At 38.5% G+C, this 27,163-nt stretch overlaps 1 protein-coding gene across 1 annotated transcript in view; it reads left to right on the top strand.

Annotated features, from left to right (window-relative positions):
• The first annotated feature begins 469 nt into the window (after positions 1 to 469).
• JAM2 (junctional adhesion molecule 2) overlaps positions 470 to 27,163 on the top strand; it is a 65,504-nt gene continuing 38,810 nt past the window's right edge. The window contains exon 1 of the mRNA XM_069472426.1: positions 470 to 714. Within this exon, the coding sequence (XP_069328527.1) occupies positions 648 to 714 (67 nt within the window). The 5' untranslated portion in view covers positions 470 to 647. The remainder of the gene's footprint in view (positions 715 to 27,163) is intronic.

Here is a 27,163-nt window from a genome sequence, read left to right as displayed (position 1 = left end):
GGAGCCCGCGAACCCCATCTCCTCGTGGGGCCTCCCCTTCAGCTTCGCCCCTTGGGCAGAAATTTTCCAAAAGTCTCCACCCTTAGGCTGAAAAGCCAAAAGAACTTTTGAGCCAAGGAGGAGAAGAAAGGAGTTGGGGCAAAGCAGGAGGAGTTTCCCCACCCATACCCACCACCATCCCCCCTAACCCTCTGCCCGCCCGCGCTCCCCGCCCCCGGGCTCCTCGCCCTGGGGACAGCTGGCAGCCCCGCGCGAGACCAGACACAAAGCCGATCAATCCCAGCGGCGCGGGGGCGGGGGACGACCCGCCAGGGCGGTCCCTTCTGCTGCTCGCCTCCTGCTGTCCCCTCACTAGGACCCCGCGGACACCTTGTCCGGCTTTCACGCCCTCCCCTTCTCACCCCAGCCGCCCTAAAGGAGCAGCCCAGAGCCCCCCAGCCCAGGGCAGGAGGACCTGCTCTCGGCAACCCGGCGGGGAAGGCGCCCCGGGAAGAGGGAAACTGACATCCCACCAAGACCCGCCCCTCCCCTCCTGGCCTCTCTCCTCCGCCCCCGCCCCAGAAGTTCAAGGGCCCCCACCGGCCTCCCGCGCTCCCGCGGCTGGGACCCTCGACCTCGGCGGAGCAGCCGGCTCGGGCCCGGGGAAGATGGCGAGGAGGAGCCGCCACCGCCTCCTCCTGCTGCTGCTGCGGTACCTGGTGGTCGCCCTGGGCTGTAAGTTGCTCGGGTACCTCTACCCCGCCGCCCGCTCCTGCTCGGACCAGCCTCCCCCAAACCCGCAGCCCCCCGACGTGGCGCTCGCCGACCGCGTCTCGGCGGCCGTGGGCTGAGGGTCTGGGCGGGCAGCCGACTTTGCACCCAGCGAGCCGGGAACGGGGGGTGCGGGCGGGTGCGGGGCGGGGAGCCGGAGGTCCTGGGTTTCTTGCCAATAGCGTCTGATTTTGTCAGTTTTACTTGGTGAAAATTTAGAGTTCCCCACTAGCCGGTTCTCATCTTCTTGCAAAGTTGGGGTAAGTTTTCAAAGACACAGGGGCGTGATTAGAATGCAGAACTAACTACTCAGGAGATGCTAAGATCCCAGGAAAGGCGGCGTCGCCCGGAGGCAGGGGCCGGCCACGCGTTAGGTACGGGAGGAGGGGGCCCTGTCTGCGTGGTCGCGGCCTCTTAGCGTCCCAGCTGTGCGGGTGGCATGCGGAGCACCTGCCCGGCGGGGGTGGGGGGAGTTCGTGGCTGCTGAGCCAGAATTACTCTTATCCCCTCCACCTGCACATCTAATCTACATTCAGTTAGAGAAGTCTGGTCTGGCGACTCTAGCCAGCTGCTGTGTCCTCAGGGGACGTCCAACGGGACGATTGTTAGAAAGAAGCGGGAGCCCATTGATCCAGTAGCTGGGAGACGTCGTCCCAAAGCCAATTTCCCGGGATGATTTTAAACAGGATTTTCACAGCTTCTGGGCTCATGGGATTTAAAATCCTGGGAACGTTGCCTTTTCTTTTCTCTTCTTCGCGTTAACTTTTTAGGAAAATGGGGGAAAATATAATAGACCTTCAACAATGAAGTCCTGCTTTTGCTTTTTCTTTCCGTTCCCCTCCCTTCTTTTCCCGTTTTTTCTTTAGTTCTCTCTTTTTTCTCTTCTTTCCTTTTTTTCCCCCTTTGGTGTAAAATGAGTTATTATTGTTGCTATTCAAGTTCTGGTAATATAATACTTATAATACTTAAGGTAACCTGCCGGATGAGTGTCTAGTACTGCGCTACAGTGATACTTTCTCACGCTCTCCCTGCCCAAGTGATGCGAGCTATGTCCCTTTGTGGGGGAGTAAGGTGCAAATTGTCTCAGGGGAGAGACGTGTGCTGACCTATATTATGGAAGATCAAACTAGGAAGGCAAAGTTTCACAATAAAACCCTTATGCAATTTCGAAATAACAATTCGTAGCGTAGTGAACACACAGAGAAAAAATGAACAGTGCTGAAAAGCAACAAAGAGGCAGGTTGAAGGAATTGTAACAAAATTGCTGAGAAAGTTATGTATTTCACTGAAATCCTAAATTTTAAATAAAAAAGACTGTGACTTTTAGTGTAGAATGGTCACTAATTAAAAACAGAGAAAATTATTTTCCTCTGCTATTCAGACATCAAAATAGAAACAATACATTCTTAGTTTGAAATTGTAGCAGAGAAATACCTAAGAGACAAAGGCTTAGATGAATAAGCCAAATAACCTCTTCTTCAAACATTGTGTTAATATAACACATTGGCTCTGCTAACCCTGATTCCTACAGGGCAGCAGTCCCCAACCTTTTTGGCACCAGTGACCAGTTTCATGTAAGACAATTTTTCCACGGACCTTAGAGGTGGGGTGGGAAGGATGGTTTCAGGATGATTCCAGTGCATTACATTTATTGTGTACTTTATTTTTCTTGTTATTATACTGTAATATATAATTAAATAATTGTACAATTCACCATAATGCAGAATCAGTGGGAGCCCTGAGCTTCTTTTCCTGCAACTAGACCGTCCCATCTAGGGGTGATGGGAGACAGTGACACCTGAAATGTGTTGCTTATGTCCAGTCTGCTCTGTCATCTCCTTTTGGTTGCTGTCACTGCAGAAAACCCTGCTTCACAAAGATAGGATGTGGGAAATGGAAGCAGGCTTTTCAGTGCTTTCGTGGCAATTGCAGGATATTCCACCGTGACTGTAATCCACAATGTATGGATATTTGAAGTTGTCTCAAACATACTTTTAAGGCCATCGTCATTTGCAATCTCAAGCATTTGATCATCTTCTAGCATGGACAAAGTCGATTCACCTGGCTTAGTCACAAATGGGTCTCAGATCCATTCCTTCCCAGTTCCGGATCTTTGTGGTTGGGAAGTAATGCTCAAACTCTTTTGAAAGCTGAGACAGGTGATCCTACACCAGCTGGGAGAAAGAAGGCCCTGGCTCAGTCTCTTTCAAAATCTCTGCTAATGTTTGAAACATGTCAAAAATCACAATATTCACTCATTGCCCCCATAATTCCAGTTTGGCTTTGAATGCAGCCACTTTATTTGCCGACTTGAACACAGTTGTTCTCCCCTGAAGTGACAGATTGAGTTCACTGAGCAGGTTGAATATGTCATACAAGTAAGCAAGTTTTATGACCCCTTCTGTGTCACCGAAATGTGCTGCCAGTGGTGACTGTTTTTCTAAAAGAAATCTCTGGAGCAGCTCTTGTAACTCAAAAATTCTGGCTGGTGATCTACGTTTAGAAAGCCATCTCACCTCTATGTATAAGGGAAGTCATATATGCTCTGCGTCCATCTCCTCACAGAGCTGTGTGAACACATGTGAGTTAAGGGCAGGCAGTAGGTCATTAAATGTGAAATGTCTGATTTTGAATCAAAAGTTTATTTTGTTATAACTCAAACAAGAAGCAGCACAATTAATCAAAGTATGCACATAACCTATCAACACAGTTTTGCCATCTCAGGGATAGCTTGTTTATGCCAGCAGCAAAGAAGCCTGGAGAGTGAGTGGCCATAAAATCTCAAAAGGCATTTTCCACAGCTTGTTGATAACTTGAATATTTGTCATTGCAAGAAGTGGTCCAAAGCCTGGAAGAAGAGGTAGTCAGCTGGTGCAAGGTCTGGTGAATATGGTGGATGACAGAAAGTTTCTAAGTCCAGCCTCTGTAGTTTGAGCAGCGTCGTTTGTGCGACATGTGGTTGACAGTTGTCTTGGAAGAGAATTGGCCTGTCTCTATTGACCAATCTTGGTCGCTTAACCACAAGCACCCTCAATATTTCATCCAGTTGGTTGCAGTAGGCATCCATTGTAATAGACTGACCAGGTTTCATGAAGCTCTAGTGGGTAATACCAGCTCTGGACCACCAAACAGACACCGTTAGCTTTTTTTCATGAATATTCGGTTTTGGACTGTGTTTTAGCACTTCATCTTTATCTCACCATCATGCCAAATGCTTTTGACTGTTAACAAGAATCCATTTTTCATCACACTTAATACAGTGTAGAAATGGTTCATCTTTATGTCGTGACAGCAAAGAAAGGCAAACTTCGAGATGATATCTCTTTTGACGCTCTTTTAATTCATGCAGTACCCATCTATACAGCTTCTTTACTTTGCTGATGTGTTTCAAATGGTCCAATGTTGTCGGAATAGTAAAGTCAAACCTTGCTGCTAATTCATGTGTAGGTTAAGGTGGATTTGCTTCCACTACAGCTTTCGGCTCACTATTATCCACCCTGGTGTCAGGTTACCCACGTGGCTCATTTTCAAGATTAAAATCACCAGAATGGAACTTCTCAAACCATCGACGCACTGTGCGTTCATTAGCCACATCCTTCCCAAATACTTGGTTGATATTTTGAGCTGTCTGCTCTGCATTGGTTCCACGACAGAACTCATAATAAAAAATAACATGAATTTTTTACTTACCCATGGTTTCACAAAAATTGCTCTAAAAGAAAATTTGAAAGATAATCACAAGCCAAAATGTGTGTCTGAAAGAATGAGGATGTACCTTCACAGTAAAAATAAAACAAGAAATGTCACAATGAAATGCCAGAGATAGTAACTGTCTAATTTAGTACTTAAGGAAATTGGACATTTCATACTTAATAACCTAATACTTTTATGTGGTTGATAATTTTAATCACATCCTGCAAAATGTTGTTTAGGTGACATTTTTTGGCTAGCCAGCATTTCCCTATAGATGACACAGTACATAGACTCACATTAAGAATCGAACCCTTTGACCCAAGTAGTGAAACCAGAAAGCTGTCCAGTCATGGCAGCTGCTCCGTCCGTGCGTATACCAACACAAAATGATAAATTCATTTTTCCTGACATGTAATCATTCAGAGACTTGAATAGTTCTGCAGGTGTGGTGTTGATTGGCAACAAAAGTGCACATAACATATCCTCATGCACATCCTCCTGAAGAATATATCCCACAGAAATACGCATTGTTGCCTTGTTGTCAACATCGGTAGACTTTGCAACCTGGATTGTGTACCAGAGTGACTCATTAATCCTAACAATTGTGCCTCCCTATCCTCTGCTGTTTCATCAATTTGTCTAGTTATGGTGCTAGCCAAAAGAGGAAACATGTGCCACCTTTTGAACTGCAGCCTCTCCTGAAAGTTCACAGCAAATGCCCTTCGCAACAGGCAGGATCAACTCTTCACCAATAGTAAAGGGCTTCTTAGCTTTAGCAATGTGGTTAGCCACTAAGAAGGATGTTCTCAATGCAGAAACATTTGATGAAGTGGTGGCCTTGAATAAATGCTTCTGTTCTTTGTGTTCACATTTTTTTTTCTTTTGAACTTCAAAGCCTTGTCTTTCAATGCAGGGTGCTTGGTCTCCGTGTGGCAAAGCAGTGGATAGCTGGTCACCACATATTATACAAAGTGGGCTTGGAGAATGTGAATCACCTCTGTTGCAATGAACCCAATTTAAGTAGGACTCTTGGTACTTTCTTTTAAATGCAGCTTTCATTTTTTTGGCAGTCTTAGAGTCTTCTGCTGTCTCATCACTGGGTCATTCCCCCTTTTCAAAGAAGCTCTCCAGCAACATTTGTTTTTTACTGATTTTTGCTAAGGTTAGATTGTGGGCTTATTAAAACCATGACTCAGACAAGTGCATGGTATGGGAAAGAGGCGCAGATGAAAGTGGTAAATAAAATAATGGGCAGGCCACACACAGACTAAAATAAGTGTCAAATTGTGATTTCAAGCCTGCCACCTGATGCAGCTGTACAATTGAAGTAAGATGCTCACTTGCCACTATAACGCCCTCCACCAGATGCGGCTTAATTGTCATTTGACACTCACTGATGGGGTTTTGATATGAGTCTGCAGCAATTGATTTATTATGGTCTCTGTGCAGTCAAACCTTGCTGCTAATGATAATCTGTATTTGTAGCCACTCCCCAGCGCTAGCATCACCGCCTCAGCTCCACCTCAGATCATCAGTCAGGCATTCGATTCTCATAAGGATTGCGCAACCTAGATCCCTCGCATGCTCAGTTTACAGTAGGGTTCGAGCTCCTATGAGAATCTGATGCCACCACTGATCTGACAGGAGACGGAGCTCAGGCTGTGATGTGAGCGATGGGGAGCGGCTGTAAATACAGAGGAAACTTTGCTTGCTCTACCACTGCTCACCTCCTGCTGTGCGACTCAGTTCCTGAGAGGCCACTGACCGTACCAGTCAGCAGCCTGGGAGTTGGGGACCACAGCTATAGGTAATTAATTTGGAAGTGTTGGGGACCTTGTCTATATTGTTCCTGGAATGCCAAAAGATCTGGCATTGCAAGAGTATTTTCTTTGTCTTTTTTTTTAAATAAACTTTTAAAATTTTAAAACAGTTTAGATTTAAAGAAAAACCGCAAAGTTAGTATAGAGAATTCTCATATACCTCCCACCCATTTTCCCCTATTGTTAATGTCTTATGTTAGTATGGTACACTTTATGCAGATTTTCTTCATTCTCCTCTAGTGTCTTTTTTCCGTCCCGTCCAGAATGTCCCCTTACATTAGCTGTCATATCTCTCTAGGCTCTTCTTGGCTGTGGCAGTTTCTCAGACTTACCTTGTTTTCTTATACTTGGACAGGTTTGAGGAGTACTCGTCAAGTACTTGGTAGAATGTCCCTCAATTTTTACTTCTCAGATTTTTTTTTTTCATGACTATACTGGTGTTCTGGTTTTTTTGAAGGAAGATCATAGAGGTAAAGTGTCATTTTCATCACAACATATCCAGGGAACATACTATAAACTTGACTTATCTGTTGATGTTAATCTTGATCACCTGGCTGAGATAGTGTAGCATATGTCAGGTTTCTCCACAGGTTAACTATTCTCTTTTTTTTTTTTTCTATTCTATATTTTTTGGAAAGAAGTCACTATGTATAACCTACCCTTAAAGGACAGTTATGTTCCATCTCCTTGAGGGTAAAGTATCTTTATAAATTATTCATCTGCATGAGAGATGGGTCTCTCCCCCACCCATTCATTTATTTATCTATTTTCTCATTTATTGTTTTATCAGTATGGGCTCAGAAAGATTTGTTTTGTACTTTGGGTTACAATCCAATACTGTTTTATTTATTAAAGGCTTAGAGGATTTCTTATGCTGTTATTACGTACTCATCTTTCTATTTGTTTGTTTGTTTTTGAGACGAGGTTTCACTCTGTTGCCCTGGGCTAGAGTACAGTGGTGTTATAGCTCACTGCGACTTCAAATTCCTGAGCCCAGAAGGCAATCCTCCTGCCTCAGCCTCCTAAGTAACTGGGACTACAGGCTCGTGCCACCACACCCCGCTAATTTTTCTGGTTTTTTGTAGAGACAGGCTCTCACCATGTTGCTCAGGCTGTTCTTGAACTCCTGGCCTCAAGCAGTCCTCCTGCCTTGGCTCCCCGAAGTGTTAGGATTACAGGTGTGAGCTACCGTACCCAGCCTCATATTCATCTTTTCAATATTCCTCCCAAATATAATTTTACCTCTCTTTTGTACTAATCCTATCATGTAAAATATCATGCTTATTTCATTTTTCCTTTTATTTTTGCTACTTATCAACATTTTTATATCTTAGTAGTCTGGAGAATTGCTTTTTAAAAATTTTTTATTATCATGGGTACATAATAGTTGTATATCTGTGTAGGGTACATGTGTTCTTTTGATACAGGCATACAATGTGAATTAATCAATTCAGGGTAATTGGGATATCCATCAACTCAGGCATTTATCATTTCTTTGTGTTAGGAACATTCCAAGTCCACTCTTTTAGTTATTTTAAAATATACTCTAACATATTGTTGACTATAGTCACTTTGTTGTGCTATCAAATATTATTCATTCTAGATAACTATATTTTTGCATCTATTAACTGTCCCCATTTTATCTCCCTCTCCTGGATACCCTTCCCAACCTCTGGTAACCATCATTCTACTCTCTGTCTCCATGAGATCAATCGTTTTTAATGTTTAGCTCCCACATATGAGTGTAAACCTGTGAGATTTGACTTTCTGTGCTTGGGTTATTTCACTTAACATAATGTTCTCCAGTTCCATCCATGTTGTTGCAAATGATAGGATTTCATTCTTTTTATGGCTATATAATATTGCATTGTGTATATGTACCACAAATTTCTTCATTCATCTGTTGATGGACACTTAGGTTGATTCCAAATCTTGGCTATTGTGAATAGTGCTGCAATAAACATAAGAGTCCAGATATCTTTATAATATACAAAATTCCCCACCTTTGAATATACACCCAGCAGTGGAATTGCTGGGTCATATGGTGCTGTTTGTTGTTGTTCCTATTATTTAAACTAGGATTTCAGTGTCTCTATTGATGGATGGACATTTTTCTGTTTAGTTCAAGTATATTTTTCTTTCCCACTCCATCAGGGAAGGAATCTCTTGATGTTAGCTCACCACTATATGTCCAGTGCTGGACAAAGTGCCTGGTTAAGGCAGGTATAAATATAAGGTAGATATAAATATATACTTGTTGATTTGGTGGTGTCTTAGTCCATTCAGGCTGCTATAACAAAATACCATAAACGGGGTAGTTTAAACAACAGAAATTTATTTCTCACGTTCTGAAGGCTGGGAAGTCCAAACTTCTATGTCTGGAGGGGGGAGCCCACTTTCTGGTTCATAGATCGTGTCTTCTCACTACATCCTCACATAGTGGAAGAGGCAAGGCAGGCTCTGGGGTCTCTTTGTCAGGGAACTAATCCCATGCATGAGGACTCTGCTCATCACTTCTCAACATCCCTGTCTCCTAATACATCACGTTGGTGATTCAGTTTCAGCTATAAATTTGGGGGAGACACAAACATTCAGACCATAGCAGATGGGATACGGATGAGTAGAGTAGGTAAAAAAAAAAAAAATGTATTGATAGAATGAATGGTTGCAATATAAATCATGAAGTCCTAACTGCATGTTAACTATGTGGGATTAAATATCACCATAGATTGCTCTGTGGTGATACTTAAGCTGATTTCTCAAAAAAAAAAAAAAAAAAATAACAGGAATAAGTGCTCAGTGTTGGGGTAGGGTAGGCATTGCATGTTTTTTTGGATCTCTCAGAGCCAAGGAGTTGCATATGAATGAGAGCAGTTCCTGACACTGCCTGGCTGTTTGCAGCTGATCATCAGATCTGGACTGGAACCCAAGTCAGGCACTTAGCCTGGGTCTGTAATCTCTCACCAACTGGTAAGGACTGTGGTGGGAGAGAGCAGTTGGTATCTTTTGTAAAATCATAAGATTCTGCTTCTATGGCAGAACTGACCCAGAACAGCTCTCCAGAGAACCAATGCTAGGAAAATTCTTGCTTCTGTAATCATTGTTAAGAACCAAGCATCATAGTCAATTTGCTGGAGAGAACTTTCATCCTGGCACGGTCTCAATTATCTGATGGACAGAAAGGTCAAATTGGGGTGGTGGGGGCACTTGATAACTATTTCAAGACTGTGACAGAAGTGACATTAAAACAGGATGAAGTCAAACACAGAAATTTCAGCCTAATGAGCACAGTGAATTCCCTATGACACTCATTTATCCTTCCACGCGAGCAGTTCAATGAGAAGAGCCCATGGGAGCTTACAGATGTTCACCACCATGGTTTCCATTGCGTTGGTTTCCTCCTATGGGCCTGTTTGGTGGAGACATATTAGAGTGAGGGAAGCAAGAGCTGCTGTGTGTGTTGAAGTCAGACCACCAGAAAGCTATAAAGGCCATTATTTACAATAACATTTTTTCCCATCCCATAGAAATATAGCGATAGTACTGCTGATTCAATACTCCAGTAAACCTCTCTTGCCAGATTAATGTTCTGAGAAGATGAGGGTGAGGTTGGAAAAGGGGAATCAGAACCTGAGTCAACTACTTTCTTTAGCAAAAGCAGAAGGAGAAAACTTAAAACTGGACACTGTTTTCTTGGATGGTGTTACTGTTAACAAAGCTAGAACTCAGAAAAACAACCCAACTGTATTAGTTTCCTATTGCTGCAGAAACAAACAATTCAACACAAATTTATTATCTTAAAGTTCTAGAGGTCAGAAGTGTGAAATAGGTCTCACTGGGTTAAAATCAGGATATCAGCTGAGCGTTCCTTCTGGAGGTTCTAAGTGAGAATCTGTTTCCCTGCCTTTTCCAGCTTCCAGAGGCCGCCCACTCATGGCTCCATGCCCCCAGCTCCTAAGCCAGTGATGCCAGGCTCTCGTCTCTCTAGTTCTCTCTCTTCTGCCTCCTCCTTCTGCCTATCAGGACCCTTGTAATTACATTGGGCCCACCTGAGTAATTCAGGGTACTCTACCCATTTCAAGGTCAGCTGGTTAGCAACTTTAATTCCATCTACAACTTTAATTCTCATTTACCACGTAAAGTAACATATTTATAGGTTCTGGGGAGTAGGATGTGGACATCTTTGGGGGGACCATTATTCTGCCTACTATGCCAACCAAAATTAGGGTATGCACAACAGCAGTATAATCCTTGTTTTGGCCAAGAATATTCTAGATCCTATGGAGCAATGATAACTTTTACCTTTAAATTATAATTCATATATATATAATATATATAATTTATAGTAATATAAAGCTGTATTTTTTATGAGTTGTATTTCAAATTGCATAGTGTAGTGGTAAAGAACATGTACTCTGATGCTGAACTCTGTGCTATTACTGGCTGTGTGACCTTGTACAAGTTACTTAATTCTGTGTATGTCACTTTACTCATCTGTAATGGTGATAATTCCCATAACAGTGCTTACCCCATAGAGTTTTGGGAAGAATTAAATGTGTTGACATGTATAGCACACTTAGAAAACTGGAGAAGCCATGGAAGGGTTTTATCACAGACTATCAGTCAGATTTGCATTTCAAGAGAACACATTGGTTGGATATGGAGAACGGAAGAGTTAGGGTGCTGGAGAGTTGAAGTGGGGAGACCAGTTAGGTGCTATTGGAATGGTCCAGGCAATTATATAGTTTATTTCTTTTATATGATTTCTTTTATTTAGTTTTCTTTTATATAGTTTATTGAAACATACACACACATAATTATATATATATATACATATCACCACAAAGAATTGTCTTATATAGTTGTGTGTCACTTAATGAACAATGGGCATGCATTTTGAGAAATGTGTCATTAGGCGATTTCATTGTTGTGCCATCATAAATTATACTTACACAAACCTAGTAGGTACAGCCTGCTATACACCTAGGCTATATGGTGTAGCCTGTTGTACCTGGGCTACAAACCTGTACAGCATGTAACTGTGCTGAATGCTGTAGGCAATTGTAACACAATGGTAAGAATTTGTATACCTAAACATATCCAAACTTTGAAAAGATACAGTAACAATATAGCATAAAAGTTTAAAAAATGATACCCTTGTATAAGGCACTTACCATGAATAGAGATTGCCAGCTTGGAAGTTGCTCTGGGTGAGTCAGTAAGTGGTGAGTGAATGTGAAGTCCTAGGACATTACTGTACAATCCTATAGACTTTATAAACACTGTACACTTAGGCTGTACTAGATTATTTTTTTAAAAAAGGTATTAATAATTGTGCTATGACATCACTAGGCAATAGGAATTTTTCAGCTCCATTATCTTATGGGACCACCATCGTATATGCCGTCTGTCATTGACTAGAATGTCATTATGTGGTGCATGACTGTCTTGAAATGCAGTTAATTAAATCTAATCAGAGCTCTTTGGTTTTGGAGGACTTTTTTTTAACCATGTGTGCCACGTTTTCAATTTTCTCTTCAGCTCCCAATATATAAACATGAAACAATAGCTCTTTGGGTTACTATTTATCTTCTATCAGTATTTCTCTCTTTCCCACCTTTGGGAAAGATTCAGTATTGTTTTAAGTGTTTCCAGAGTTTCCCCAAGTTGCCACCCTTAGGAGGGTTACTTGATTTGATTTGATGGGCACGAGAGTGGCCTTCTATGTTCCTAAGTGTGCGAGTGCATGCATGCATGAGAGAGAGAGAGAGAGAGAGAGAATGTGAATGTGTGTGCTTAAATGAATGTGTGCTGGCAGGACCACAAAACCCTACTCTTTGAATCTTCAGGCGAGTGAGTGGGCAGAAAATGTTCTCCAGTTTGAATTCTTCCTACATTTTATGAACAGAAACGCCAAGAACCGTACTGGACCTAGTCCTATGAAAGTATTTCAAGGGCTACACTCTTAACTGTCTACTGTCTTGGCTCAAAAAGTCCTAAGCAAGCATCCTTGTGAGTTTAACAAACAGGAATTTTGATTCTTTACTAGAGAGTCTTGCTTTTCTCTCTCTTATGTCATTAGCATCAAGTTTTTATTTGTTTTGTTGGATTTTCGGTTTTGTTTTGATTGTCAAAATTTTCCACAGGGACAACTTGGAACAGATTTGTCTTTATCTTTGTAGAAAGAAGATAACCCTGTCTGTTCCTTTATGCTCAGTTTTTCCAGTTTGCTTGCTCTCATTTTGTCAAAGCAGTCCCCTGCTGTTTTTAGTCTTAGCTTTCTGCACACTGTGAAACTTGCTAAATACTTTACTATGGACAAAACCAAAGATAGGGCCGGGCGCGGTGGCTCACGCCTGTAATCCTAGCACTCTGGGAGGCCGAGGTGGGCGGATGGTTTGAGCTCAGGAGTTCGAGACCAGCCTGAGCAAGAGCGAGACCCCATCTCTACTAAAAATAGAAAGAAATTATATGGACAGCTAAAAATATATATAGAAAAAATTAGCCGGGCATGGTGGCGCATGCCTGTAGTCCCAGCTACTCGGGAGGCTGAGACAGGAGGATCGCTTGAGCTTAGGAGTTTGAGGTTGCTGTGAGCTAGGCTGACGCCACGGCACTCACTCTAGCCTGGACAACAGAGTGAGACTCTGTCTCAAAAAAAAAAAAAAAAAAATTAAAAAAAAAAAAAAACCAAAGATAAAAATAAATAATTATTAAACACATTTACTATACAGTTGAAAATAATATATGCATAGGGTAAATTCAAATAGTGCAGAAAGCCTATAAAATGCAAAGTAAGTCTCCTTTCCAGCCCTCTTAACTCCTGTGCCTCACAGGTAACCCATTCTTAAGTTTCTTGCATATAGTTCCAGAAAATTGGCACAGAAATAGTTCCAGTATATATGAGCATACCTGTATAGTTTCTTTAAAAGTAAAAATCAAAATTTATTATGCTTACTATTCTGTACCTTCCAGCAGATCATATTATATACGCTGTTCTGTGGCTTCCTACAAAAAATCAGTATATTTTTATTAGTAATTAAGCCATAACCCAGAGCTAGATCTCACAGCAGGACTCATGATAACATCTTATAGAAGCATTTAAAACTGTTGTGCCAAAATGCAGTGGGAGCTACCTTCTAACTAGAATCACCAAAAACAGTGAAACAAAGTGATTAACAAAATGGAAATAAACTTTCAAACCAGTGAACAAATCTGGAATGGGAAAAGTTCCAAGCCAGATCCAATTAAAAAGTCTGAAGGAGAAGAACATATGTGCCAAACCCTGAGAGGACAGAGACTCCAGCAATAGCTAAGATTCAGACAAGTGCAAATGGGTGCTATTTTTAAAGGAGACCAAAGAAAAGCAATGACCACAAATAAAAAGGGAACATGTGGAACTAATGGGAAAGGGCTAAATTTGAAAAAGGAGAATGGTGTTTGTTTTAAAAAATGCTCTAGAGGCACTTTCAAATAAGAATGTATTCTAATCAGAGGCAGAACTGACACAATGGAATAAACAATAACTCAAGTGTCTATTTGTCCAATAAAATAAACACATAATTATCTATGTCATAAAAATATTAAAATTTTATATAAGCATATTAGAGCCATGAGATCATTGTGCTTAGCCCATATGATGCTTTTGGTCCTAGAATGAGCTAGGCTCTTTTGTACTCGTGTGTGTGTGTGTGTGTGTGTGTGTGTGTCAACATCTATGCCATTTTACCTAAATACAATAGTTCTTCCCAACCTCCATTCTTCTCCATTGTTGTTGCTATTGTTGTAATGTTTTCCATGTGGCCAAATACAATTTCTCCCTCAAGGTCTAATTCCAAAATTCCTTACATCTTGTCTTACGCCTTTCCAACTCATCCATTCCTCAAAGCTGAAGTCTACTGTATTATACTCCGGTGCTTTTGGTATAGTCCTGGTTCTCTTATGTCACTCACTTGGCTATACTGTTATAATTTTTCCAGGTACATCTCTTTGGATTGTGAGTTTGTTGAAGGAAGAGACAATACATCTTTGTATCCCTAGTGCCAAGAGTATTGCCTGGCACACAGGGGTTAATTTAACAATTAGTTAAATAGAATTAAGTAACCTGGAGTTTAGTGTTTATTTATTTATTTTGTAGCTTCAAAAAATTACATAACTTTTTAGTAATAAAACCCCTAGGACACATGTAAAATTAATAGTTCTAAATGAATGCATAATGTTTCTGCTCTTAGAACTTTCTCCTCTTTTTAACTTTGACCTTCCTAGAGTTACAAGGAAATATAGAGATTGGTCTGCCTTATAGAATTTTCAGAAATTTTGCTGATTTCCTGATGCCTCTCGATATCCTAAAAGCATGTAAGCTTATCTTGAATTAGTAAGCATTGATTAAAAATGCAGATGAATCAAACAATATATGCCTTTCAAAGGTTGCCTGAGATAAAAACGGAACAGGGGATATTAGTTGTAAAAGTACTCCCTGGAGCAGAGGACTCCAAACTTTCCCATCATGGTCTAATTTCTTTGCCACTCTATTGATAGCATTGCAATCCATATCTCACCATGGGCAAAAGTTCATTAAGAGAGATGAGAAGATAGAGCCTATTTTAGTCTGTTTCTATTGCAATGACAGAATACCTGAGACTGGATAATTTATAAAGAAAAGAAGTTTATTTAGCTCACGTGTCTGGAGAATGGGACGTTCAAGATCAGGCGGCTGCATCTGGCGAGGCCCTCATAGCATAGCAGATGGCATCATACGCAGGAGCGCCTGGGGGAGCAGCAGGTAGGTCCATGCAAAGGAGACAAAACATGCAGCTTAGCCTCGCTTTATAGCGACATGCTTTCTCTCAGTAACTAATCCAGTCCTTCGAAAGCAAGGACTCATGCACTCCTGTGAGAATTAACCCAGTCCCACGAGAGAGGCATTAATCTCTTAAACACTTCTTAAAGGTCCTACTGCCTCTCAACACCATTATATTGGGAATCACATTTCCAGCACATGAATTTTGGGAGACATACTCAAACCATAGCAGAGCCTGATAAAGTGATCTTGATGTTCAAACCAAGGATATTTTTCCTTGGTGTTCTTGTCCAGTATTTATAACATCTTTTTGTGGGATCTTGACACCTGCTCAATTAGCCCTGAAAAAATTTCCCCTGGATTCCAGGTGACCCATCATTTCCATCCAAGTGTATCATCTCCCAGTTTAGCATTAGGCAGATGCCAAAATGAGATACATCCTAAGAATCTCAGCTCTGTTGTACTGCTCTCCCAGAAAAGCTGTCTAAAGATGTTGGAATATTCGAAAAACCCTGTGTGGAGTAGTGATCTTCAAACTTTTTTGATTACATATGCTACTACTTTTTAAAGGAATATAGAGCCCAACATAAATTTTTGGTTATAAATCATATACATACATTTCTGTGTCAATATATTACATTAATTATAAAAATATATAGCATAAATATCAAATGAATGAGATAATGGAGAAATAAACAATAATATACTAGGGAGGGCAAAAATGAGGTGGTGGTAGCCCTATATTACAGCATTTTGTAAAGCCTCTATAATTAAAACACTGTGGGGTCCATGAGTAGACAGACCAATGGAAGAAAATATAAAGTCCAGAAATTAGACCAACTTCATTTAGAACCAACTCATTAAAAGAAAAGAAAATATAAACATCAAAATAAAAGACAAAAAAAATGCAGAGAATTCACAGAAGAAAAATTTAAATGACTCTACGGATATGAAACTTTGCTCAATGTAACTTCAAATGCAAATTAAACTGTCCCAAAGACAGCATTACTTCCCTTGGCAAAACCGCATGACTCATCCCATCCACATACTATGTTATTGAAGCTGTGCGGAAACAGGTGTTCTTACACACTGCAGATGCGTCTGTGTAATGATACAGCTCTATGGAGGGGAACCAGCAATAAGTAGAAAAATTACAAATCTGCTTGTTGCCCCATCAACCCCACTATTGAGAGCCTAGTCTAAAGCTGTAGTTGCAAAATAGGACATGATTTATGCATGGTATTATTTATTTCAGAGTTATTTATTCTAAAAAGTTTGAAAACAATAGAGGATTGGCTGAATAAATAGCAAAATGGTATGCAGCGTAGTCATATAAAGGAATGCAGATAATCTCTATGTACCAATATCTCTAAGATATAATAGTGTAAAAAGCAAGGTACAGAGGAGTATAATGTAACATGCTACATTTTGTGTAAGAAAGAAACACTGGGAGGTTAAATGAAAGCTACTAACAATGAGCAGAAAGGACTGGAATGGAACAGATGCCTCTTACTAAACTTATTACATAGATTTGATTTTGAAAACTTAAATGTTTTATTCTAAAATATAAAATCCACCAAAATAGCCATCTCTAAAAATTGAAAACAGGTTGATAGAAATGAACTTACTGTATATAAAATCAGTGATATAACCACAGAGATGAAAGAATTATTTCAATCTGAACTTAAAACATAATATTCCACTGAATAGCAGAATATATTTTCAGGACAAATATAGCTGCAAATATATTTTAAACTTCAGTAATTTAAAATAGTGGTTTTGTTATTTTGAAACTATATTACAGGATAATGCAGATCCGTAATTATACTAATATACATAGAAATCAAGATTGTTAGTATAGGAAAAAAGATATATGTATAAAGTTTTTAAAAATCAAGTAAAAGTCCTATAACATTATATTTGACTTAGAAATATTGGTATGAACTCATGTAGCCTTATTTGGGACAGACAGTCCTTGTGACCTAGGGAAAAGCAAAGGACAGAGCTGACCCATGCAATGGCTCTTAAATCTTCCACTTAACATGATGTATGTCCATTGGTCGAAGCATATCACACAACGAAACCTGACAGTGGGGTGGAGAAGTATATTCTGCCTGCCAAGAGGCCTTAGCGATAATACAATAATGGTGAGAAGGGATTTAGGAATAATGATATAATCTATACTACAACCCCATAAAAATGAGCATACCTAGCATACAGAATGTGATGCCTAGATACCATTCCACACTGACAGTAACTGGGGTCTTTGGAGGAACATCTGACTCTACTTTTAGGGTTGGGCATGTATAAGATGAGCCTGGGACATTTTGTTGCCCCAGGAAGCAAGTTTGCTGCCAAAAACTAATGAGAATGTGTCCAAAGGACACAGGAATCAATATAAAAAGTCTCCCTTTGGCCAAACTGGAGGCAACTTAAGAATCAAAAGTTAAAAAATATACTGAATGCAATTGATTTAAGGGTAGTGAACATGGCCAGTTGCAGTGGCTCACTCCTGTAATCCTAGCACTTTGGGAGGCTGAGGTGGGAGGATTGCTTGAGGTCAGGAGTTCAAGACCAGCCTGGGCAACACAGTGAGACCCCTGTCTCTACAAAAATAATAATAAAACAAAAATTGGCTTAGAATGGTGGCATGTACCTGTAGTCCCAACTATTTGGGAGGCTGAGACAGGAGGAACACTTCAAATTCTCGAGCCCAGGAATTTGAAGTTGTGGTGAGCTATGATGACACCACTGCACTCCAACCTGGGTGACAGAAGGAGACCTTATCTCTTAAAAAAAAAAAAAAAAGATGCTGAGTGTATTTTTTAAAGGCACTAATTATAAAGATACTAAAAAGAAAAATCAATAAAATAAAAACCAATCACCACTCTTTGGTCACCATTAGAATTAACTAGGTCAGTGACCCCTAACTCTGATATTTAGCAATCAAAATAAAGAATTAAGTTCTTATCCTGCTTTCTTTTATGAGTGTATGTGTAACCACATAGCCTTAATTAATAAGGAAACATTCTTCTTAATAGAATGCAAGCTAATAAGTGTGCAAAGATAATAGAAAAAATAATAGAACCTAATGATCATCTTGCAACATGTAATTAATTCAATATATGATTATTAATGGGTAAAACACTAGACAAAATGTTGATGGGAATTTTACAATGGAAGGATCAATCCGTTATCACTTGAAACACTGATTTATCTTAGGTTCATTGAAAGTTGGACAACCAAACACTGTGTGATACAATAGGAAGCACATCACACTCCCTATGTATTGTTCTTGCTTATCCCTCCAAAAAAGAAAAAAGGAAAGGAAATGACCTTCACTTGAGTCAAGCTTCTGGGAAAGCTAACTTCCATTTAATAGGAGTGTAGATGCACAGATTAAATGACACGACAAAGGAGCACAAAGACAAACTCAGAAAGTGGGTTATTCTACAGAATAATTGACCAGGTTTCTGTAACAAGTCAGTGGCATGAAAGGTGAAAATAAAGAGTGGAGGGAGGAAAGGGCAGGTTAGTGCTAGATTAAAAAAAAGACAAAAGGCCTAAGAAGCAAGTGTAAGGTAGAGACATGATTAAAATGAGACATCAGGGAAATTTGACTATGCTGGATCTTAGATTATACCAAGGAATTATTATTAATTTTGTTAATTGTTCTAAAGGTGTCATAGCTATATGTCTTAATCTTTAGTGTTGCCAACTAATGTAATAAAGAGAAAATTATTTTATGTATAATTTTTTTTATTTTTTTATTAAAATGATTAAATTTTTTTACTAAAAAAATTTTAAATTCCTCACCAGCTATAAGCATAAAGTAAATGTGATAAAAATCTTTATAACTGTCAAATCTGGATGATGAATATATGAGGTTTATTGTTTGTTCTATTTTTGTGTATATTAAAAATTTTCTCAATAGAAAATTATTTAAGCCCATGAAACAAAAAAAGAGAAGAATGTGATAAATATACTAAGATTCTAATATTTCTTTTCTGCATTCCTCTGGGCTTTCTTGGGCACTCTACCTTTGAGTCTACTGGTTTAAAGAGAAAATATTAATAAATAGACCAAAGTGAGTATACTTGAAATATCTGAAACATTGGCTCTCCTAAACTCTGCACCTTAACTGGGGTGGACAGCATAAGAAACCAAAATTCTGTTTGAATAGCCCCTTTTAAAATCTGTTTAGCCTATTTCACACAAACAGGTAAAAAATAAAATGCTTTTAGGAAAAAAAAAAAAAAAAAGAAACGCAACCCTGTCATTAATTAGAACTCCAAGGTCCTGAGTTATACAGCTAAATCCACTGTATTAACAGCTACATTTGTTTTTTTCATGATGTAGCATGGACTTTTCAGTGCATGTAAAGGGATTTTAATATTTTATTCTCTAAAAAGTAAAAATACTTATCAGATGAGTGCATGTCACGTTCATAGACTGATCGCAAAACAAGGTGAACATAAAAAAGAGAGTTGATTAAATTCCTAAAAATTAAAAATTTTCCCCTTGCATTTGTTTAATGGAGACTGGTTCCATCAGGCCCTTCTTGTCAACTCTCTGGCTCTTCTAAACAACAAAAGAGAATCCCTGCGGCGTTTGATATATCAACTCAAGCCCATTTCACCATTGCTCATACTTTCTAAAATATACATTTAATTTTCAAATCCTTGTCATTAATAACTTGATAATCAAGTTTCCTATGGGTTCTTTATGAGCTTTAATTTCTCATAGTTCCTTTAACCTGAAGCCTATCTAAGGATTCTCAAGAGAAGATGCTGATTATGGGAAAAGAATGGAAGAAGTAGAGGCATTTAGCTGCCAAGTTAGAAGCAGCCTAGAGCCTGTGTCCTGCAGCATATGCACACTGTCATTGTAGTCATTTGTGTCAGAAGCTATTTACGTGCTGAATAACACTTTCCCCAAATACACAATGAATTCATGAGCAAGGGAATGTAGATGTTAACAGAGGAAGAAGTTTCACTTCACCTCCCATTCCATTGCTTCTTGGGTGTAGGGTGGAAGCAAGATTGCATGACAGCCCTCTAATAGGATATAAATTCAGAGCCCTAATGATTTCAACAGTCATATCTCTCTTGCTTGTACTATTTTATATGTATGTTCGACAATTTAGCCATGAGATACCAAAATCTGCTGAGTAGCAATGAGACCAGTCAAAATCAGCCTTTTTCATTACATGGGCTAGAATGTTTGAGGAAATGTATTTCTAATTGTTAGAAAATAAAAAGACAAAAAATTTTGAAAGTGGACTATTCAAACACTTCTTTTGTAGAGACAGTCATCTCACCAATGTATATGTTGAATACAAATGTTTCTTTTCAGAGGACAATATACTCTGATCTTCTACCTGAAAGAACATTAATCACATCTTCTATGACACGGTAAGTCAAGGGCAGATTCATATTGACAAGGATGATGGGCAGAATCACCTTCACTTTTTAAACTGATTAATTTTATAAATTATATTTCTAATATATATCTGCCAGTGGTACTATGTTGAATTCATAAGTTAAATGCCCATGTGAAATGTCTCTATTGGATGTTCAAAGGACCCCTTATACCTTGGCCACAAATGTCAAATTTGTTCACAAAGAAGCAAAAAGTACCATATAAATAAAATGAAGCTAGTGTTCCAAAGAACTAGATTGAGTCAACTCTGCCCTTAGTAATCATATGACTTTAGAAAAGCTACTTAATTTTATTTGGGTGTTCTTTTCCTTATTTGTAAAATGAGAGAGTTTAATGTAATGATGATTAGTGTTTCTTATAATTTTTTAATGTTTTTGTATGGGAAAAATGTACCATGTGTTAGCCTATGATGAAAAAATTTTATATGTGGTTGAGATAATGTTTTAAAATTCTAAACTGCCAGAGTCTGTTTTGGAAGGAAGCAAGAAATGGGCTCCAAAAATGGCTTGGTATTCTGGGACTTGATTGTATGTTATGCTATAAAGTTTCTATTTGATTCAAAGGCAACAGGAAGTTGTTGGAGGTTTGAAAGAATGAAGCAATATATCAAAAAATAGTAATGGGGGTAAATAATCATTTTGACTCTTACATACAGGATAGACTTGGGAGGAAAAAGGTAACTGTGGGTCAGTATTCGGTAATGGGATCCAGGATTAAAGTGGCAGCTGTCAGAATTTTTCAGAAAAAGTTAAATCCAGAAGACATTGAAAATAGAAATTAGTAAGATTTAGTGATTGATTAAATATGGGGGACAATAAAGAAATCAAAACAATAATTCCAAAGTTGTAAAACTTGTAGAACCAGAGAAATCATGATATTTAATAGAGAAGGAATGGTTATTTTTTATATTTCAGGAAGCACCAAAACATCTAGCTAAAAATGTCTCGATAGGCCATTGGAGAGTGGATGACAAGTGTAGATTATCCATTGCTTTCCCCTGTATTCAAGTGGTAAATGAAAACAGAAATGTAGAAACACTCTGAGAGAGAGCACGGAGAAGATTAGTAGAGGCCAAAAGACTGAACCCTGGAGAATGTGCTTGCTTAAAGAATGCAAAAAAGTAGAGACAATGACGGAAAAAGTGCCCAGAGAAATAATAGACAAACGACAGAACCAGTATCATGGCAGCTCAGGAGGAATTTTGCAAAGTCAGTTGTTATCTAGAGGTCAGAAGATTGAAAGGAAAAGATCAGAGTGAAGCATGGGTAACCTGAAGGATTATAAAGTAAAGAAAACACAAAATTGCATTTGAATGGATGTTTATAGTCAACAAAATACTTGCACCGGGATTATTTTACCTAATTCTCATGTTAACATCCCTGTGAGGTACACGCAAGTATTTTTATCACAGTTTCATAAATGAGGAACACAGAGGCGTAGAATATTTTTAGGACTGTACTAAAGCAGGACTTTAAGTACAGCTGCTGACTCCAAATCCCACATTCTTTTCTATCTGGGAAACAAGGATACTAAGAATCCACTTGAAAGTCTAAGCAAAGGTAGAAGGATGAGGAGATTTTAGGAGAAACTTAAGTGTTGTTTTCTGGCTCCTTCACTTTGGCAATATAAAGACACGAGGAGAGGAGAGAGGGAGTTTCAGTCTTTTTACTTCTAGATTTAGAATCAGCATGTTTAGTCCACAGGGGCACTGCAAGGATAACTAATTTTTTTCTGTCATAATAAGAAAATAATTTGAGTGCTCTGTTTAGAGTGTGGTTAATGGTTTATGTATCTTAATGTGTCATTAAAATACATTTTGACATTTAGTGTAATTGCGATGTGGCTGTGTCTTAACATATAAATGCCTTCTACATTCACAACTCAAATTGAATTTAAAGCAATATTAACCTGAAATAAACCTGTAATAAATATTTCATGATCTGAAAATATTATTTAACAAAATGAGAAAAATATCTAAACTTGAGCCACGTCCAGTATTGTGAGGGATTTATTATCCAATTCAGTTCCGCTAACAGCATCACAGATCATTTAAAAGAAAATACAAAAAAGTCTCTATAATTTTCTGGCCCTTTTTTTTGTAAAAGTTAATATTAAAAGAAAAATATTAATGTTGTCTTAAGCAAAGGTAAATATTATTAAATATCATGTATTTTCTAAATTTTGTAAATGTGTTATTTTTAAATTGCTGTGTGCTATCTGATGACAGGACACAAGTTTGTGTTTTTCCTTTCTTTTTTTTTTTTTTTATTTCAGCCATTATTATTTTTTTTTATATATTTCAAATGCATTTATTTTTAAAAGATCAGTTTTAGACTAGTACATTTAAAAATTAAAAATATTTAAATTTATAATGAAAAGTAAAAATTATGAAAAAGTATCAATTACATGGAATAACATTCTATATAGAGAAGGTATGGGTAGGAACAGGGATTGAGATGTAACGAGAGAGGGCTTTTGAAAACACATGATAGGAGAAGAGAAAATAAAAGAATTGAGATACTTTGAGAACTTCCAATTCCAGATAAAATCTAGGTGAACTATAATAATAATAATTAAAAAGTTAAAATGTATTTATAATGTTACATGTGCAATTTTTTCCATTTAATCCTCAAAGTGACCCTTTAAGATGAAGGCTATGGTTTTTCTTGTTTCAGATGAAGAAACTGAGGCACAGAATTGTCTTAAGGTCATACAACTTTTAAATGTTTGAGTAGCATCAAACCTGAGAAGCTGGCCCAGAAGCTCCTGTTCTTTAACACTGTGCGATGCCGAGACAGGCTACTGTGCCCCCACCTCAGATTCTGCCTGCCAGGAGTGCCGCAGCTCAGGGCCATGCTCTGAGAGTCTTGCTAATCAGATGATTTCGCACATGATCTTCACCCACTTCCTTCCTCATCTCCCTTTCCCTTATCGATTCTGCAGACAAGCTTCCATTCTTACCACTCTTTTTTTTTTTTATTTCATCTTGTTATGGGGGATACAGAATTGCAGGTTACATACGTTGCTCCTGTTCCGCCTTTCCCCCCAAGCCAGAGCTCCAGACGTGTCTGTTCCCCAGGTCGTGCGCATTGCACCCATCATGTAGGTATATATCCCTCCCTTCCCCACCCCCCCTTCCCGAGTCAGCACCTTCAAGTGTTACCACTCCCCAAACGGTGCACAATGCACTCATTGTGTAGGCATACCCCCATCCCCTCCCCCGCCCCCCACCTCAGTCTGACATCCAATTGGTGTTGTTCCCAGATGTGTATTTAGGTGATGATCAGGGGAACCAATTTTCTGGTGAGTACATGTGATGCTTGTTTTTCCATTCTTGGGATACTTCACTTAATATAATGGGTTCCAATTCTCTCCAGGAGAACCATAGAGATGTCGTATCTTCATCATTCCTTATAGCTGAGTAATATTCCATGGTATACATATACCACAGCTTACTAATCCAATCATGTATTGATGGGCATTTGGGTTGCTTCCACATCTTTGCTATTGTGAATTGTGCTGCTATAAACATTCGGGTACATGTGTCTTTGTTACAGAATGACCTTTTTTCCTTTGGGTATATGCCCAGTAATGGGATTGCTGGGTCAAATGGCAGGTCTACTTGAATCTGTTTAAGATACCTCCATAATGCTTTCCACAGGGGTTGCACTAGTTTGCAGTCCCACCAGCAGTGTGTTAGTGTTCCTGTCTCTCCACACCCACGCCAACATGTGTTGTTTTGGGTTTTTTTGATAAAGGCCATTCTCACTGGGGTTAAGTGATATCTCATTGTGGTTTTGATTTGCATTTCTCTGATGATTAGGGATGTTGAGCATTTTTTCATATGTTTGTTAGCCATTCTTATATCTTCTTTCGAGAAGTTTCTATTCATGTCATTTGCCCACTTTTTGATAGGGTTACTTGATTTTTTCTTGCTGATTTTCCTGAGTTCTAAATAGATTCTTGTTATCAGTCCTTTATCTGATGTGTAGTATGCAAAAATTTTTTCCCATTCTGTAGGTGGTCTGTTTATTCTCTGGACTGTTTCTTTGGCTGTGCAGAAGCTTTTTAATTTAATCATGTCCCATTCATTAATTTTTGTTGCTGCTGTGATTGCCTTGGGGGTCTTCTTCATAAATTCTTTGCCTAGGCCAATGTCTGTAAGAGTCTTTCCTACATTTTCTTCTAGAATTGTGATTGTATCACGCCTAAGGTTTAAGTCTGTTATCCACTGTGATTTGATTTTTGTGAGAGGTGAAAGCTGTGGGTCCTGTTTCAGTCTTCTACAAGTGGCTAACCAATTCTCCCTTGCTTTGTTGCCCAGGCTAGAGTGAGTGCCATGGCGTCAGCCTAGCTCACAGCAACCTCAGACTCCTCGGCTTAAGCGATCCTACTGCCTCAGCCTCCCGAGTAGCTGGGACTACAGGCATGCGCCACCATGCCCGGCTAATTTTTTTCTATATAAATTTTACTTGGCCGGATAATTTCTTTCTATTTTTAGTAGAGAGGAGGTCTCGCTCTTGCTCAGGCTGATCTCGAACTCCTGACCTCGAGCGATCCACCCGCCTCGGCCTCCCAGAGTGCTAGGATTACAGGCGTGAACCACCGCGCCCAGCCTTTCCTTTCTTTTAAAATAAAGAATAATATTTTTAGTTCATTTCTTTGGTGCCATTTTGTAATTTCTTTTGTCTTTTACTACTTTCCAACTTTAGTTTCTATGGGAACAGGATCAATCAGAAAACTTTTGGGACTCTTTCAAAATGTTGAAAGAGTCCAGGATTTCTAATTAGTGTTTAAGCACTTACAGTTTAATTAATATGAATCTCTCTGTTTTATCTTTTAAAGTGGGGAAAACTGGGTTATGATTTCATGGTATGTTTGCCTTTTCAAAGATTTTTATTAAAGATTTGGATCAAAAAGCTTTAAGATCTTTTAAAAATGTGTTAGTATATGCCTGAAAAAAGAACATTAAATATTTTTAGACATACAATTCTTGACAGAAAAGAAGATTTGAAACAAAATTATCCCAGTTAAATGCATCAAAATTAGTTACTTTTTAAAAAAGTAACTTTATGGTCATGTTACATTAGCGGTGTAAGTAGGATAAACTCTCAGTTTATAAAACAAAAATTTCAAGTTTCTATTATCTGAAAGTGTGTTCAGGGAATTAAATCAGGAGCTATCAACAAGGGGTTACTGCTTCAGCGGGGTGTGGTGGAATATTTTGGGACCTATTCGATTGTCACAATGATGTGGTTGCTGTACATTTACTAGGCAGGGACCAGGACTGTTAAATAGCTTGAAAGGTGCCAATTTTACAAAATAAGGATTTTTCCTGGGTCCCTGCCCCTTCATCCTTTATGACTCTCCAAAGTGAAAACTTTATAATTATCAGAACCTATACTGTAACTTGTGCTATTTTACTTCTAAACACAAATATTTTTTGCACAGTCTTCTCATATAGCTAAATATACAAATTTCTATTCACAGTAACCCTGTCCTTTATATTCTCATACTTTTTGGAATGGTTTCAGATCTTGCTTAAATCCAGTCTAACATTATAATTGTAGGCTAATATCTGACTTCTTTATTGAGTCCTCTGGTGTAATCTTACATAAGCATTTATAAATGTAAATAAACACCTGCACTCAAATGTTTATTACAGCACAATTCTCAATTGTGCCCATCAAGCCTTAAGTGGATTAACAAAATGTGGTGTATATATACCATGGAGTACTACTCAGCCATAAAAAGGAATGAAATGATATCTTTTGCAACAACTTGGATGGAATTGGAGACCATTATCCTAAGTATCTCAGGAAAGGAAAAACAAACACCACATGTACTCTCTAATAATCGGGAGCTAATCTATGGACAGGCATAGGTACAAAGAGATGTAAGGGACATAGGAAATCAAGAAAGCAGGGAGGGGAGAAGGGGAGGGGTAAAAACCTACCTGTCGGGTACAATGAACACTATTTGGGGGATGGGCACACTAAAAGCCCCGACTTTAAGCATTATAAAAGGTATCCATGTAGCAGAAACATTTGTACCCCCTTAATATTTTAGGAAAAAAAACAAACTTAAACTATAATTCTTTTATTATTCCACTCTTGCTTTTAATTGTTGTTTGTGTTCATATCTCCTACTTTAACTGTAAGTAATAATTGTCTTTTTCTCTCTATATGTACATTAGTATTCAATAAAGGTTGGAATAATAAATGTATATAACCTAAAAATTTATATATAAATATATATTATTTTCTTTTGTTTTAAACAAACAATGTTTGTTGACTGGGAGCCCCACAGTGGGTGCCTTTTATTTCTCTTTAACATTAAAAAAAAATTTTCAAGATTTTATGTATATATAAATGTTATATACATATATATGTTATATGTATGTGTATGTAATGTTATATTATCTATAAATTTTGTTTCAGGATAATAAAGGAGACATCAAAATTTGTTATAAAAAGAGATTCTGACAATGTTAAGAACCAATTAATTGAAATAAATGAATGTAAGTTACATATATTTCATCACTGTACTAAATTATTAGGTTTGTGGCAATTAAAGACAGAAAATTTATAGTGTACTCTATTTTTAGGGAACCAATTTTTCCCTTTCCAAGGTTCATTTTTAGCTGACACAAGAGAAA

This window comes from Eulemur rufifrons, chromosome 7 (genome assembly GCF_041146395.1).
Source record: "Eulemur rufifrons isolate Redbay chromosome 7, OSU_ERuf_1, whole genome shotgun sequence".
Classification (NCBI taxonomy): Eukaryota; Metazoa; Chordata; class Mammalia; order Primates; family Lemuridae; genus Eulemur; species Eulemur rufifrons.
Note: the sequence above shows the minus strand (reverse complement) of the source record. Positions and strands in the feature narration are given on the sequence as shown.